This window comes from Temnothorax americanus, unplaced genomic scaffold (assembly GCF_048541705.1).
Source record: "Temnothorax americanus isolate GAGA-0224 unplaced genomic scaffold, ASM4854170v1 Scaffold62, whole genome shotgun sequence".
Lineage (NCBI taxonomy): Eukaryota > Metazoa > Arthropoda > Insecta > Hymenoptera > Formicidae > Temnothorax > Temnothorax americanus.
Window position 1 is genome coordinate 204,444 of NW_027509769.1, and position 14,628 is coordinate 219,071.

At 26.1% G+C, this 14,628-nt stretch overlaps 3 protein-coding genes and 1 long non-coding RNA gene across 5 annotated transcripts in view; 1 reads left to right on the forward strand and 3 right to left on the reverse strand.

Moving 5' to 3' along the window:
- Positions 1-14,628, forward strand: part of LOC143905501 (uncharacterized) — a 69,567-nt gene that overhangs the window by 21,786 nt on the left and 33,153 nt on the right. The gene's annotated exons all lie outside the window — the stretch shown is intronic.
- On the reverse strand, positions 817-3,791 carry LOC143905486 (uncharacterized). The gene is made up of 5 exons (XM_077420928.1): positions 3,601-3,791; positions 2,423-2,509; positions 1,893-2,159; positions 1,340-1,498; positions 817-1,129 (listed from the first exon to the last, which is right to left on the reverse strand). Exons 1-5 carry the CDS (start codon positions 3,671-3,673, stop codon positions 978-980), a joined length of 738 nt encoding a protein of 245 aa, XP_077277054.1. The 5' UTR covers positions 3,674-3,791; the 3' UTR covers positions 817-977.
- On the reverse strand, positions 6,343-9,512 carry LOC143905475 (uncharacterized). Of its 2 annotated transcripts, XM_077420917.1 has the most exons (5): positions 8,940-9,425; positions 7,958-8,044; positions 7,428-7,694; positions 6,861-7,022; positions 6,343-6,651 (listed from the first exon to the last, which is right to left on the reverse strand). In XM_077420917.1, exons 1-5 carry the CDS (start codon positions 9,010-9,012, stop codon positions 6,500-6,502), a joined length of 741 nt encoding a protein of 246 aa, XP_077277043.1. In that variant the 5' UTR covers positions 9,013-9,425; the 3' UTR covers positions 6,343-6,499. The 2 variants fall into 2 exon arrangements, with proteins under 2 accessions (XP_077277043.1, XP_077277044.1); XM_077420918.1 differs by lacking the exon at positions 6,861-7,022 and having other exon boundaries at positions 8,940-9,512.
- On the reverse strand, positions 9,562-12,558 carry LOC143905476 (uncharacterized). The gene is made up of 5 exons (XM_077420919.1): positions 12,399-12,558; positions 11,455-11,541; positions 10,971-11,237; positions 10,420-10,578; positions 9,562-9,904 (listed from the first exon to the last, which is right to left on the reverse strand). The coding sequence occupies exons 1-5, from the start codon at positions 12,466-12,468 to the stop codon at positions 9,756-9,758; spliced, it is 732 nt and encodes a 243-aa protein (XP_077277045.1). The 5' UTR covers positions 12,469-12,558; the 3' UTR covers positions 9,562-9,755.

Sequence of the window (14,628 nt, forward strand, 5' to 3'; positions counted from 1 at the left end):
TAATTGTTTAAACTTGAAATATCATCAAGGATGATGATGCACAAGAAAAAGAAAAAAATTGTAGTTCTTTACATGTCTGTTGGTGTAACAGTCTAATTCTTTACTATTTAATACTTTATTTTAAAGAGTTTAACTCTACTTAATTTTAACTTTTTTTTGTAATAGAAGAAGGTGATATTAATTCAGTATGTATGTATGTATATGCAGTAAATAGGGAATAAATGATAATTAACTTAATTAAATTTTTATTGCACGTGGTAGTAATCTTTGATGATTCATGAGACGATTTATAAAGACGTGAATGCGTTTATTGCGATTAATTACAGCACGCTGTGTCGCTTACATGCAAAACTTTGTGTACGTTACATCGCCATCTTAACTCTACTCTTCTTCTGAAAGAACATATATTATTTTCTTATATAATGCTTTTAGAAGTGTGTGCATATATGATATAAATTACACGTATACGTCATTTTTTTTTCGTCACAGGTAAACTATTTAGAAAATAGTTTTTAATAAATATTCTACTATAGCAAGGAAAAATTTGAAACTTAGTTTGCAGATTGATATTAACATGAAGAATCTTAAAAAGTATGTATAAATATGTTTTCGATGCTATATCTATATTGCTAGTGAATACGTGTAAGAGTAATCCTTATTTGATGATTTATAAAAACTAATGATAAATTTTTTTATATATTTTTTTACTATTCTTTTTTAAATGTGTATCCTAAAGATATAATGTGTTGATTATTCTTATTGGTTACCTATGGTACTTAGGAATTAAAAAAAACGGGAAAAAATAATAAATTGAAATTAATAATTTAGGTTGTTTATTAATTTTGCTCACAAGGAGTAGTTAGAAAACAAAAATTCAGTTATAGAATTTCAGAGAAATAGCACACACATATTACGTTTAAAATAAATGTGTTTTTAATTTTATAAGGAATTTGTACTTAGTGTAATAAATATAAGTTTTATGGAAATAATTCTGAGAAGGAAACTTTGGAGAAGAATTTATTGGCAATGGTTTTAACCAACCATGGGTCCCATATATCTGCCATTACTGGTAATAAGATTCGATACATCGGCGGCCAGTACTCGTTTACGAGATTTACGGCAAGATCATCTGAAAATAAAAATAAACATAGTATTATATTACAGAAAAAAGACATCACTGTAAGATTATAATATAAACGTAATGTTACATATACTATAACCACTCTTATTTTTTGATTTATATTTGTAAAAATAGACATAAAATTAATAAAAATATTTCATGAAAGATAATAAAATACAATTTGAGCTTACAAAATAACTAAATTAATTTAATACTTACTAATTTCTTTACTTTGTTCTGCCAAAATGTCAAAATATATTTTGAAGCTTCCAACCGTCGGAAGGTAACGAAAATGTTCTACAATCCAAGTATCGTTTACTATATGTCCTATGAAAATCCACGTTCCTCTGATATCTGTCATGGTTATGTTAAAGTGACCTGTTACAAAAGTAAATTACTATAATGATAAAAGTATGCAATATTTTTCGACAAACTAATAATAATTTATAAAAATTTTGGCTTATTTTATTAAAAATGGTTACATTAAACAATAATTATTAATTTTATGCTAAGGATAGATTTATACTTATGTGCAATATACATACATTTGTATTGTATGTTTTTGTATATTTTTTAATTTACGAAACTATTATTTATGATAAATAGCTAATAATCGTAACAAGACAGATTTTGTTGATATGTCATAAAGAGAAACGCGCATGGTTTGATACACGTATATGATTAATCTTTGAACTTTATAAATGGAGATACACCCAATAAAATAAATAATGTTTCTTTGCTTATGCAGATTATGTGAAATTTAATATCGCACCATTTCCAAGAACTCTGAATACATTCACAGCACCATCCATTTTTGCAGCACCTTTTACAAACACCTTTGGTACTTGAGTATCGAGTTCTAAACGAAAGACATCATCAAGAAAATGCGTTCTTACATCAAAAAAACGAGTCTTTGTTAAACCGATAGCAGTGATATTTGATACAGTTAATTCTCCATGTAGCTCGTTTGCAGTCAATAAAAGTTTTCCATGTTCGTAAAATACTGGATCCAAAGATGGAAACTCATATTCTGGAAGTCCTATTAAGATAAACATAAGCTATCATTATCCATATTTTAAAATAATTTGATTAAAGAAATTTTTACTCTTTTTACTTGTTCCTTTAATTTAAATAAAATTTAAATATTTTATAAATCTAACAATAAGTAAGTTAGTTTATTCTTAATGTTGACTATTTTTTAATATCACAGTAATATAATTGTATATAATAATGTATATATATAATTTATTTACAAAATAAATAAATTAAAATAATAAAAATTTTAAAATTTTTAGAATGTACCTCGAATAAATCGTGGCCAGGCTTCCTCTAAAGCGCGTTTTAAACAGGCAGAATAATCAGCTGAATTCCGCTTGCAGGTAGTTACAGCTGAGAATTAAAAGTAAAATAAAATAAAATAATAATAAAAAAATATAATAAAAAGGCAGCATTTGTTTTAATAATAAAATATAATTGAAAATATGATTTAGGAGATAATTAATATTTTGTCAAGTGTCAAGTACGTGCTATCAGATGTTTAGATATTATGAGTACGAAAAGAAAATTCTTTTCTGTCTTTTTAAGTGTATTGAATAATGTTTCATGTGTAGAATTCACAATGCTCTCGACTCATGTGCACGTAAAAACCACTATTCGCAAATATGTAATTATTACACAGAAAAAAAGGAATGTTTTGATTTGAAAATATATTTAGTTTCAACGTTGGAAGAGTTGGAAATCTCGAAATGAGATTATATTGCGTTAAACGAAGAAAATTTTCTTGAATGAAGTCATTATATAGTTCAACCAAGAAAAAAAATGTTGAAATAAAAAGTTGAAATTTTTATAAAAAAATGTAAATTGTTTTGTATGTACGCAAGATTACTATAATCTTCTTATAAGAATTTCAACATTTTATTTTAACTTTTTATTTAAACATTTTTTTTCTTGGTTGAACTATGTAATGAATGAGTACATTCAAGCAAGTTTTCTTTGTTTAACGCAATATAATCTCATTTCAAGATTATATATTTTTGCGTATATATGAGTATAAACAATGTTGATTTGACACTTCTTTTTTTCTATGTAGATATTTAGAAGAATACTTAGAAAAAACATGAAATATAAGCGTCCAATAAGGGGTATAGCAAAACTCTGTACAATAGATTAAACAAATATAGAAGAGTTATTTGTTTTAGGAGTCTTTATATTTTTCAGTGAAATTGGTCACGATGATCTGTTCTGTAAAATACCCTAATACTAATTAATATTATATTATTAATATATATCTTTTTATTTGCATATTTGTTAGCTCAAAAATATATCATATATCTCTTAAAATCATTTTTATGTCAGAACTTAACATTAATTTTGTAGAGTAAATTCTTCATTTATATAATTTAAACGATCGATACTCTAACATTAGACCTGAATAATATTATTAAAAAGAAGATAACAAAGAAGTTTTAAAGAAGACTTACGAAGCGTAAATTCTGCAGTTGCCGAAAATCCAAATGCAACAACGCTGAATACACTAACTGCGTAGAATAACATGTTTTTAGTTTAATGTTCCTGCGAATAGTTCGATTGATTATGAACGCTTAGTCTTATATCATTTCTGTTCTCGAGGCTTTTTAAGCAACATAATAAAATTGAACGACGTTAATGTATATAAACATTAATAGAAAAAAAGTTAACACTTTGACTACAGTTGACACAACGCTGTACCACTTTATATACTGCTTATATACTACTCGTCACGGCACGCAAATGTATGATATCAATAGCGTGATCATATAAAACATCATGTAAAAAAATTATTTAAAAAATATGACATTACCAATAATAATGTGTTTATACCAGCTCGCAATTGATAATTTACTGTTGCAGAAAAGAAAGTTGCATTTTGTTTTTATTTCGTCACCGCAGTATTAAAAAAATGATAGTATTTGGTAACTGTAGCAAACTATATTTAACTGTACTGATCGTCCGTAATAATGCTGTTGAACATTTAATAAAATGTAGATTAAAATAATTGAAGATAATTTTTCTTACTTACGTTATTTAGAAGAATACAAGAAAACAGAAGAGAAATAATCTTGCGTTGAAATTAATACTTTGTTATTTTTTTATTTTGCTTACGAACAATAGTTAAAATATAAAGACTAAACTACAAAATTTCAGAAACATATCTGACATATCTACGTTTATAAAGCTGAATATATGTTTTCATTCTTTTGAAGAATTTGGCTCTTTACTGATATATGTATATAGATATATATAAATTTTATGGAAATATTTCTGAGAATGGGACTTTTGAGAATATCTTATTGGGAAAGTCAATCAGCCAAGCGTCATATATATCAGTCATTATTGGTAATGATATTCGATATAAAGTTCGCCAGTATTCGTTTACAAAATTCTGACAAAGTCATCTAAGAATAAAAATTGACATACATATTATAAGAATTGTTGTAGGAAGAAATAAATTAACATAAGAAAAAGCAAATATGAATGTATTTATTATAATTACATAAATAATTATTTTTTTGTTTTGTGATTTCATATTTGCAAAAAAAAGGCAAAAAATGTTAAATATATTAAGATAAAATAAAATAAAATATGATTACAACTTATATATATATATATATATATATATATATATATATATACAATATATAAAGTAATCTTATACTTTTTTAACTATCCTCTTTTTTAAAACTATGATTGACTTTATCCCGTTATTATTATTTGTAATATAATATAAGGTATCCCGAAATTCTCTTAAAAGTGTAACATTTTAAAATGGTAAATTCAACAATTAATTATACTGCAGATATTTCAATTTAATATTGTGTATCACAATAATTCTAATAAATATTTTTTACTTTGTATGAATATCTTATTGTACACGAATTATATAGAGATTAGCTACTAATTTGTAATTAATTATTCTAGGCAAACTTTATTGAAATCACTAGATTTATATCATATATGTTTAAATAATAAATTATGCATCTCTGTCAGTAAATTCGACGTGTACTAGAAAAAATAACAATAGAATAAAATTATATTTAAATTAATTTAATATTTACACTAAACTCTTTGCCACCGAATCTCAAAGAATTGTATATGAAGTAGGGATAGAATTTCTCGGGGATTGTTTATAATTTCCTGGGATAAAGTTTATAATTTTTTGTTACCGATCTTTTTGGAAACCGGTTACGAAATTTTTCCAATTTCTTAGGAAATAACAAGTAGTTCGCGGTCAGACAGACATAGACGTCAGGTACTTGTGGGATATAAGGAACTAAAAAATGTAATAGAATTAGAAAAATTGCTAATAGTAAAGAGGTTTCCAATTTCTGTTAAAAAAAAATGTAGGTACGTGATTGCTCCAATTTCAGCAAACTTTGAGATATCAGGCTGAATTTTTTTATGGATAATGTTTTTTATGGATAATTTGTATGGATAATTTTTCATTACCAATTTTTTGGAAACCGGTTTGGAAATTATTCAAATTTCGAGAAATAATGAGTATATATTAATTGATTGATTTTCTTGAAACCAGTGCCAAAATTTTTTTAATTTTTAGAGGATAAGTTTAATTTTTTATTAATGGATAATTTTTTATTAATGGATCGATTTTCTTGAAACCGGTACCAAAATTTTTCTAATTTTTTGGTTGATGATTTTGATGAAATTGGTCCCAAAAAATTACTAATTTTTATGGGGATTGTTACTATGGGGTTAAAAATTGGGAGTTTTATGGGGTTCTATTGGTGCTCTTAATTAATAGGTGAGCTTGTGGAGAAGGGAATAGATTTTGAGCCTGCGCGAAGCGCGGGCGAAAAATCTAGTATGATATATAATTTACACGTATACGTCATTTTTTTTGTCACAGGTAAACTATTTAGAAAATAGTTTTTAATAAATATTCTACTATAACAAGGAAAAACTCGAAACTTAATTTGCAGATTGATATTAACATGAAGAATCTTAAAAAGTGTGGATAGATATGTTTTCGATGCTATATCTATATTGTTGTGAATACGTATAAGTGATCCTTATTTGATGATTTATAAAAAATGATGATAAACTTTTTTATATATAATTTTTATTATTTTTTTTAAATGTATCCTAAAGATATAATGTTGATTATTCTTATTGGTTACCTATGGTACCTAGGAATTAAAAAAATGGGAAAAAATAATAAATTGAAATTAATATTTTAGGTTGTTTATTAATTTTGCTCACAAGTAGTTAGAAAACAAAAATATAGAATTTCAGAGAAATAGCTCACACATATTATATTATGTTTAAAATAAATGTGTTTTTAATTTTATAAGGAATTTGCACTTAGTATAATAAATATGAGTTTTATGGAAATAATTCTGAGAAGGAAACTTTGGAGAAGAATTTATTGGCAATGTTTTTAACCAACCATGGGTCCCAAAAATCGGCCATTATTGGTAATAAGATTCGATATAACGGCGGCCAGTACTCGTTCACGAAACTTACGATAAGATCATCTGAAAATAAAAATAAACATATAGTATTATATTACAGAAAAAAGACATTAATGTAAGATTATAATATAAACGTAATGTTACATAGATAATTACTCTTATTTTCTGATTTATATTTGTAAAAATAGGCATAAAATTAATAAAAATATTTTATTAAAGATAATAAAATACGACTTGAGCTTACAAAATAACTAAATTAATTTAAAACTTACTAATTTCTTTACTTTGTTCTGCCAAAATGTCAAAATATATTTTCAAGCTTCCATCAACCGTCGGAAAGAAAAGAAAATGTTCTACAATCCATGTATCGTTTACTACATGTCCTATGAAAGTCCACGTTCCTCTAATATCTGCTGCGGTTACGTTAAAGTGACCTGTTACAAAAGTGAATTACTATGATGACGATAAAAGTATGCAATATTTTTCGACAAATTAATAATGATTTATAAAAATTTTGGCTTATTTTATGAAAATGGCTACATTAAACAATAATTATTAATTTTATGCTAAGGATAGATTTTTACATATGTGCAATATAGATACATATACATTTGTATTGTATGTTTTTGTATATTTTTTAATTTACGAAACTATTATTTATGATAAATAGCTAATAATGAGATCGTAACAAGACAGATTTTGTTGATCTGTCATAAAGAGAAACGCGCATGGTTTGATACACGTATATGATTAATCTTTGATCTTTATAAATAGAGATACACCCAACAAAATAAATAATATTTCTTTGCATGCAGATTATGAGAAATTTAATATCGTACCATTGCCAAGAACTCTGAATACATTCACAGCACCATCCATTTTCACAGCACCTTTTGCATACACCTTTGGTACTTGCGTATCGAGTTCTAAACGAAAGACATCATCAAGAAAATGCGTTCTTACATCAAAAAAACGAGTCTGTGCTAAACCGATAACAGTGATATTTGTTCCAGTTAATTCTCCATGTAGCTCGTTTGCAGTCAATAAAAGTTTTCCATGTTCGAAAAAAATAGGATCCAAAGATGGAAAATCATATTCTGGAAGTCCTATTAAGATAAACATAAGCTATCATTATCCATATTTTAAAATAATTTGATTAAATAAATTTTTACTTTTTTTACTTGTTCTCTTAATTTAAATAAAATTTAAATATTTTATAAATCTATAACAATAAGTAAAAATTAGTTTATTCTTAATGTTGACTATTTCTTAACATTACAGTAATATAATTGTATATAATGATGCATATAATTTATTTACAAAATAAATAAATAAAAATAATAAAAATTTACAAATTTTTAGAATGTACCTTGAATAAATCGTGGCCATGCTTCCTCTAAAGCGTGTTTTAAACAGGCAAAATAATCAGCTGAATTTCGCTTGCAAGTAGTTACAGCTGAGAATTAAAAGTAAAATAAAATGAAATAGTAGTAAAAATATATAAAAAAAGGCAGCAATTGTTTTAATAATAAAATATAATTGAAAATATGATTTAGAAGATAATTAATATTTTGTCAAGTGTCAAGTACGTGCTATCAGATGTTTAGATATTATGAGTACGAAAAGAAAATTCTTCTCTGTTTTTTTAAGTGTATTGAATAATGTTTCATGTGTAGAATTCACAATGCTCTCGACTCATGTGCACGTAAAAACCACTATTCGCAAATATGTAATTATTACACAGAGAAAAAAAGGAATGTTTTGATTTGAAAATATATTTAGTTTCAACGTTGGAAGAGTTGGAAATCTCGAAATAAGATTATATTGCGTTAAACGAAGAAATTTTTCTTGAATGATGTCATTATATATAGTTCAACCAAGAAAAAAAATGTTGAAATAAAAAGTTGAAATTCTTATAAGAAGATGTAGATTGTTTCGTATATACGCAAGATTACTATAATTATCTTATAAGAATTTCAACATTTTATTTTAACTTTTTTATTTAAACATTTTTTTTTGGTTGAACTATATAATGAATGAGTTTATTCAAGCAAGTTTTCTTCGTTTAACGCAATATTATTTCATTTCAAGATTATATATTCTTGCGTATATATGAGTATAAACAATATTGATTTGACTCTTCTTTTTTTCTGTGTAGATATTTAGAAGAATTTTTAGCAAAAACATGAAATATAAGCGTCTAATAAGGGGTAGCAACTCTTTACAATAGATTAAACGAATATTGAGAAGTTATTTGTTTTAGGAGTTTATATTTTTTAGTGAAATTGGTCACGATGATCTGCTCTGTAGAATATAAAGAAGATAACAAAGAAGTTTTAAAGAAGACTTACGAAGCGTAAATTCTGCAGTTGCCGAAAATCTAAATGCTACAACGCTGAATACACTAACTGCGTAGAATAACATGTTCTTAGTTCAATGTTTCTGCGAATAGTTTGATTGATTATGAACGCTTAGTTTTATATCATTTCTGTTCTCGAGGCCTTTTAAGCAACATAATAAAATTGAACGACGTTAATGTATAATATATTAATAGAAAAAAAGTTAACACGTTGGCTACAGTTGACACAACGCTGTATCACTTTACATACTGCTTATATACTACTTATATATTACTTGTCACAGCACGCAAATGGATGATATTAAAAGCGTGATCATATAAAACATTATCTAAAAAAAATTATTTAAAAAAATATGACATTACCAATAATATAATGTGTTTATACCAGCTTGCAAATGATAAATTTACTGTTGCAGAAAAGAAAGTTGCATTTTGTTTTTATTTTGTCACCGCAGTATTAAAAAAATGATAGTATTTGGTAACTGTAGTAAACTATAGTCAACTGTAATGATCGTCCGTCATAATGCTGTTGAACATTTAATAATATGTAGATTAAAATAATTGAAGATAATTTTTTCACTTACGGTATTTAGAAGAATACAAGAAAACAGGACTTGCGTTGAAAAATTAATATTTTAAGTTATTTTTTTATTTTGCTTACAAAAACATTAGTTAAAATATAAAGACTAAACTACACAATTTCAGAAACATATCTGACATATCTACGTTTATAAAGCTGAATATATGTTTTCATTCTTTTGAAGAATTTGGCTCTTTACTGATATATGTATATAGATATATATAAATTTTATGGAAATATTTCTGAGAATGGGACTTTTGAGAATATCTTATTGGGAAAGTCAATCAGCCAAGCGTCATATATATCAGTCATTATTGGTAATGATATTCGATATAAAGTTGGCCAGTATTCGTTTACAAAAGTTACCACAAAGTCATCTGAAAATAAAAATTGACATACATATTATAAGAATTGTTGTAGGAAGAAATAAATCAACATAAGAGAAAGCAATATGAATATATTAATTATAATTACATAAATATTATAAAGTAATCTTATATACTTTTAACTCTTTTTTAAAACTATGATTGACTTTATCCCGTTATTATTATTTGTAATATAATATCAAGGTATCCCGAAATTTTCTTAAAAATGTAACATTTCAAAATGGTAAATTTAACAATTAATTATACTGAAGATATTTCAATTTAATATTGTGTATCACAATAATTCTAATAATTATTTTTAACTCTGTATGAGTATCTTATTGTACACGAATTATAGATTAGCTACTAATTTGCAATTAATTATTCTAGGCAAATTTTATTAAAATGACTAGATTTATATCATATATGTTTAAATAATAAATTGTGCATCTCTATCAGTAAATTCGACGTGTACTAGAAAAAGTAGCAATAGAATAAAATTATATTCAAATTAATTTCATACTTACTAAACTCTTTGCCTTGTTCTAACATATTGTCGAAATACATTTTAAACTTTCCAATTGACGGAGCGACACGAAAATGTTCTACAATCCATGTGTCATTCACTACATGTCCTGTTAAATCCCATGTTCCTCTGATATCATTTAAAGTTTCATTATAATAACCTGTTACATAAATTATGTTATACAGTTATATATATTTAAATTTGTTAATTATGGAATATTTTTCATCAAATTGAAATAATTTAAAAAACATAACTATTTCTTTAATAATAGCCAACTTATAAAGCAGAAATAATTAATATTATATTAAAATTAGATTTATGTGCTATATATATGTATATATTTTTTTTATATGTAGGCACTAAATTTTTGAAATTATTATAATTATTTTAATTGACTAATAATGTGATTGTAACAAAACAGATTTTAGTAGAAGGAATTTACAGTTTGATATACGAATATAATTAATCTTTGATTATAGTAAATTGCGTATATTGGATAAAATATATGACTTATCTTTGCTTTCGCAAGCTGAATAGAATTTATTATCTTACCTTTACTAGTAATTTTGAACATATTTATAGTGCCATTTACTTCCACGAATCCATCTGTGAACAACCACGGTACTTCCGTGTCAATTTCCAAACGAAAGACGTTATCAAGTAAATGCGTTCTCACGCCAAGAAAACGAATTTTTGATAAACCGATAGTAGTGAGATTTGATACAGCTAATTCTCCACGTATTTCGCCTAAATTAATTACAGCTGTAGCATGTTCGATAATTAATGGATCCAAAGTCGGAAAGTCAAATTCTGGAAGTCCTACGAATATGAACAAGCTAATATTAATATACATCTTTTAAAGTAATTTGATTAAAAAAAAGACTTTAAATATTTTTACTCTTAGTGCAATTTTAAATAATTTATAAATTTAAGGAAGTTTATTGATACTGCTACATTGATTAATTATATATATGAACATTCTTAATATCGCATTAGTTCTGTATACATAATAAAAACTTAAAAATTTTGGAAATACCTTTAACAATGCGTGGCCATGCTTTTTCTATAGCGTGTTTTAAACACGCGGAAAAATCAGTTGAATCCCGTTTGCAGGTGGTTACAGCTAAATAGGATTAAAAATAAAATTAATGGAGTTGTAGTAAAAATATAAAAATGTGACAGTTATTTAAATAATAACATACAGTGTAAAATATAATACACATACATATTAAATATTTATGTAAACACGATAAGAAGATTTTTGTATTTTTTTTTTTTACGGCGAATAAAACCAGATGTACATTTATCGTAACACTTTAATCGTGGTCGTAAGCAAAGAAGTTGTCGTAAGCCGTATATCTATGCCAATATATCTATAAACACACTTTTCTTTGCACATCGAGAAGGCTGACAGATTAGGTTATGTAATGCTAGACAAGCGTCGTAATTGTAAGAGTTCAAGTTAAATCAAAACTCATACGATGAACTTACGAGAGTTGTTACAATCGCTTACGGCGAACATTACGATAGATGTAGTTCGGGCTTAATATTAAGCACATAATTCACGATATTCAAAAATAGGAACTATTACTCGCAAGTATAAATAAAAATATTATTTGTTGAGAAAACATGTAGAAAAGCGAAATAAATTTTTAATACGACAAAGTAATTCTTTAGAATGAAATGATTTATGAATACAGAAAAGCAATTATTATAAAAGTTTTGAAGTATTTCAGCGAAACTGATCACGACGTACAACAATTCAATGTTAGAATATCCCTTCACGTATATGCATTGCCTAAAAAAATATATTACATGTTTTTTATTTGAAATTGTCTTTATGTCAGTTTCATATTGATTTTGTAAGTATATAATAAATTTTTTATGTGATTAAATAATACCTGTCAGGCGCGGATACACAATAAAAATACACAATAAATTATTTAAAAAAATATAACAAAAAATTTTTAAAGGACTTACGAAGCATAGATTCTGCAGCTGAGAATCCAAGTGTCGTGACACTGAATATACTAAGAGCGTAGAGTAACATGTTCTTTGTTTAGTTTTCTAGCGAATAGTCCGATTGACTATGAATGCGGAACCTTATATAACTTTCCTAAGGCCGCGTATAACTTGAATGCTAATATGCATAGATATATGAACGATAAAGTAGTTAAAGTCAAAGAATTAAATGTATATTACTTCTACGATTAAATAATGTTTTTATAGCTTTTCTAAAAGTGCATATATCACTTGTATACATATACATCATATATTTATTGGATACGTATGTAACTTATTTAGAAACTTATTTAGAAATTGATTCTAAACAAGTGTGCTATTATACTTCTTGAGAGAGATCGAATAACACAGTGTATAGTTTACATAATAATATTTGCGTGAAGAATCTTAAGCGATGCTTATGTAAATATGTAGATATGAGTATATCATTAGCATATAGAGAAAAATAATCTTTCAATGATTAACTTTGCCTGTTTTACACGGCAAATATTATACAATAGAATATTTGCTAATTGATTTTGCTGTTATAAAAAAATAGAATAAAGTTTTCTATATAATTCTCTCTATATAAAAATCTACAAATTATTATTATTTTATAGAAGAAAAGTCTCAAATTTCAAAAAACCGAAAAAAATCTCAAATAATTGATCAAAATACTCTCACATTCCAGAGACTGTGATGCATTTTTTCTTCTGTAATTCATTTATTTATAAATAACTTCTGTTTGATTTCATTTTCATGCAGTTTTATATCGATTTTGTACAATAAATTCTTTTTAAGAATATATTCATTGACACAAAATTTAGCACATGACATAATATTATTTAAATATATAAAAAATGTTCTTGAAGCGTTTGTTCTTCCGCTGCACATAATGCAAAAATCGCAACGCTGAATGTAATAAGTAGGTACTATATCATCTTCTAATGTAATTTTACAAAATACCTCGAGGAATTGTAAACACCGTCGTCAATAGAATAATAAGTCAGTATGACTCATATAAAACGCAAAAAAGTAAGTATCTCAGCGGTTAAGTTATTCACTATTTTAATGATGTCATGATTCACATTTTATTTCCATAATCCTTTATAAAATGACTGCGCAATACATCCATTTCTCGTTCTATATAAATATGTAATGCCAATCGAACAAAGAAAGAAATTTACTATTAATTGTTTAACATGAAAAATAAATAATCGTTATTGCAGTTTGTTTAAACGACGTCAATGAAAATGCTAGCAAAATGCATAAGAGGAATAAAAAAGAGATCAAGAGGATTGACCACTTTGTTTTTCTTATACATAACATGTAAATTAAGTATATGAAAATGAGATGTTAATATTGACCTTAGATGCTCTAAGTTTTTGCTGCAAGTCGATCTTTAGGTAACAACGAAAGAAATTGTTATATGTACATACATAAATAACGAGAAGTCTTTTCAGCGTTTTCTAGCTTTTTATTTTTAGATCTTTGTTCGATTGTTTTTTGACATAATAATTATTAATTATTTTCATTGATAATTGCATATCTAAGAATAAAGCAAGTAAGAGAAAATATTGAAATTAATAATTTAAATGATATATTTATTTATTTTGCGTATGCAGAGACATGGAAGCAAAGTTTTAAATGAAGTTTTTATCAGTTTATCCACAGGAGAGATACATATTCCGCCTACTCTATTAAACTTCTATTATCGTAATAATAAATGTATAGGTTTAATAGTTGCTGAAAATTGTGAGTGTAGATATTTAGAGTGTGTTTAAATTTGATTTTTAAATAATCTGGTTTTTAAATTTCGTAGAATAAAAAATGCATAATGCGCCATACGTAAAATTGTATGAAAGATTGCCTTTGTCAGAGCTGAAAGAAAATGTCGCAGCGAAAACTGGGGAGGGGGGAGGGACTGTCTGGTCACCTAAGAATATGATATTATTGAGAATAATAAATCCTTGAGGATGAGCCGGAATTAATTGCAGGACCGATTGCAAGCAATTTACGACACTGATTGCAGCCGAGATGAGAGAACCATCTTGGGAAAATCTTTCGGACGACGGAAGAGAAGGAAAACGGTACCGCTATCTTTTTCTTTCTCGTACCTCGTCTCTTCTCTTCTTTGAAGCGCGGATTTGAATCTACGTTTTACGGCGCAATTAATTCCCCAAGGAGAGTTGCATTTCTTGCTCCGTCG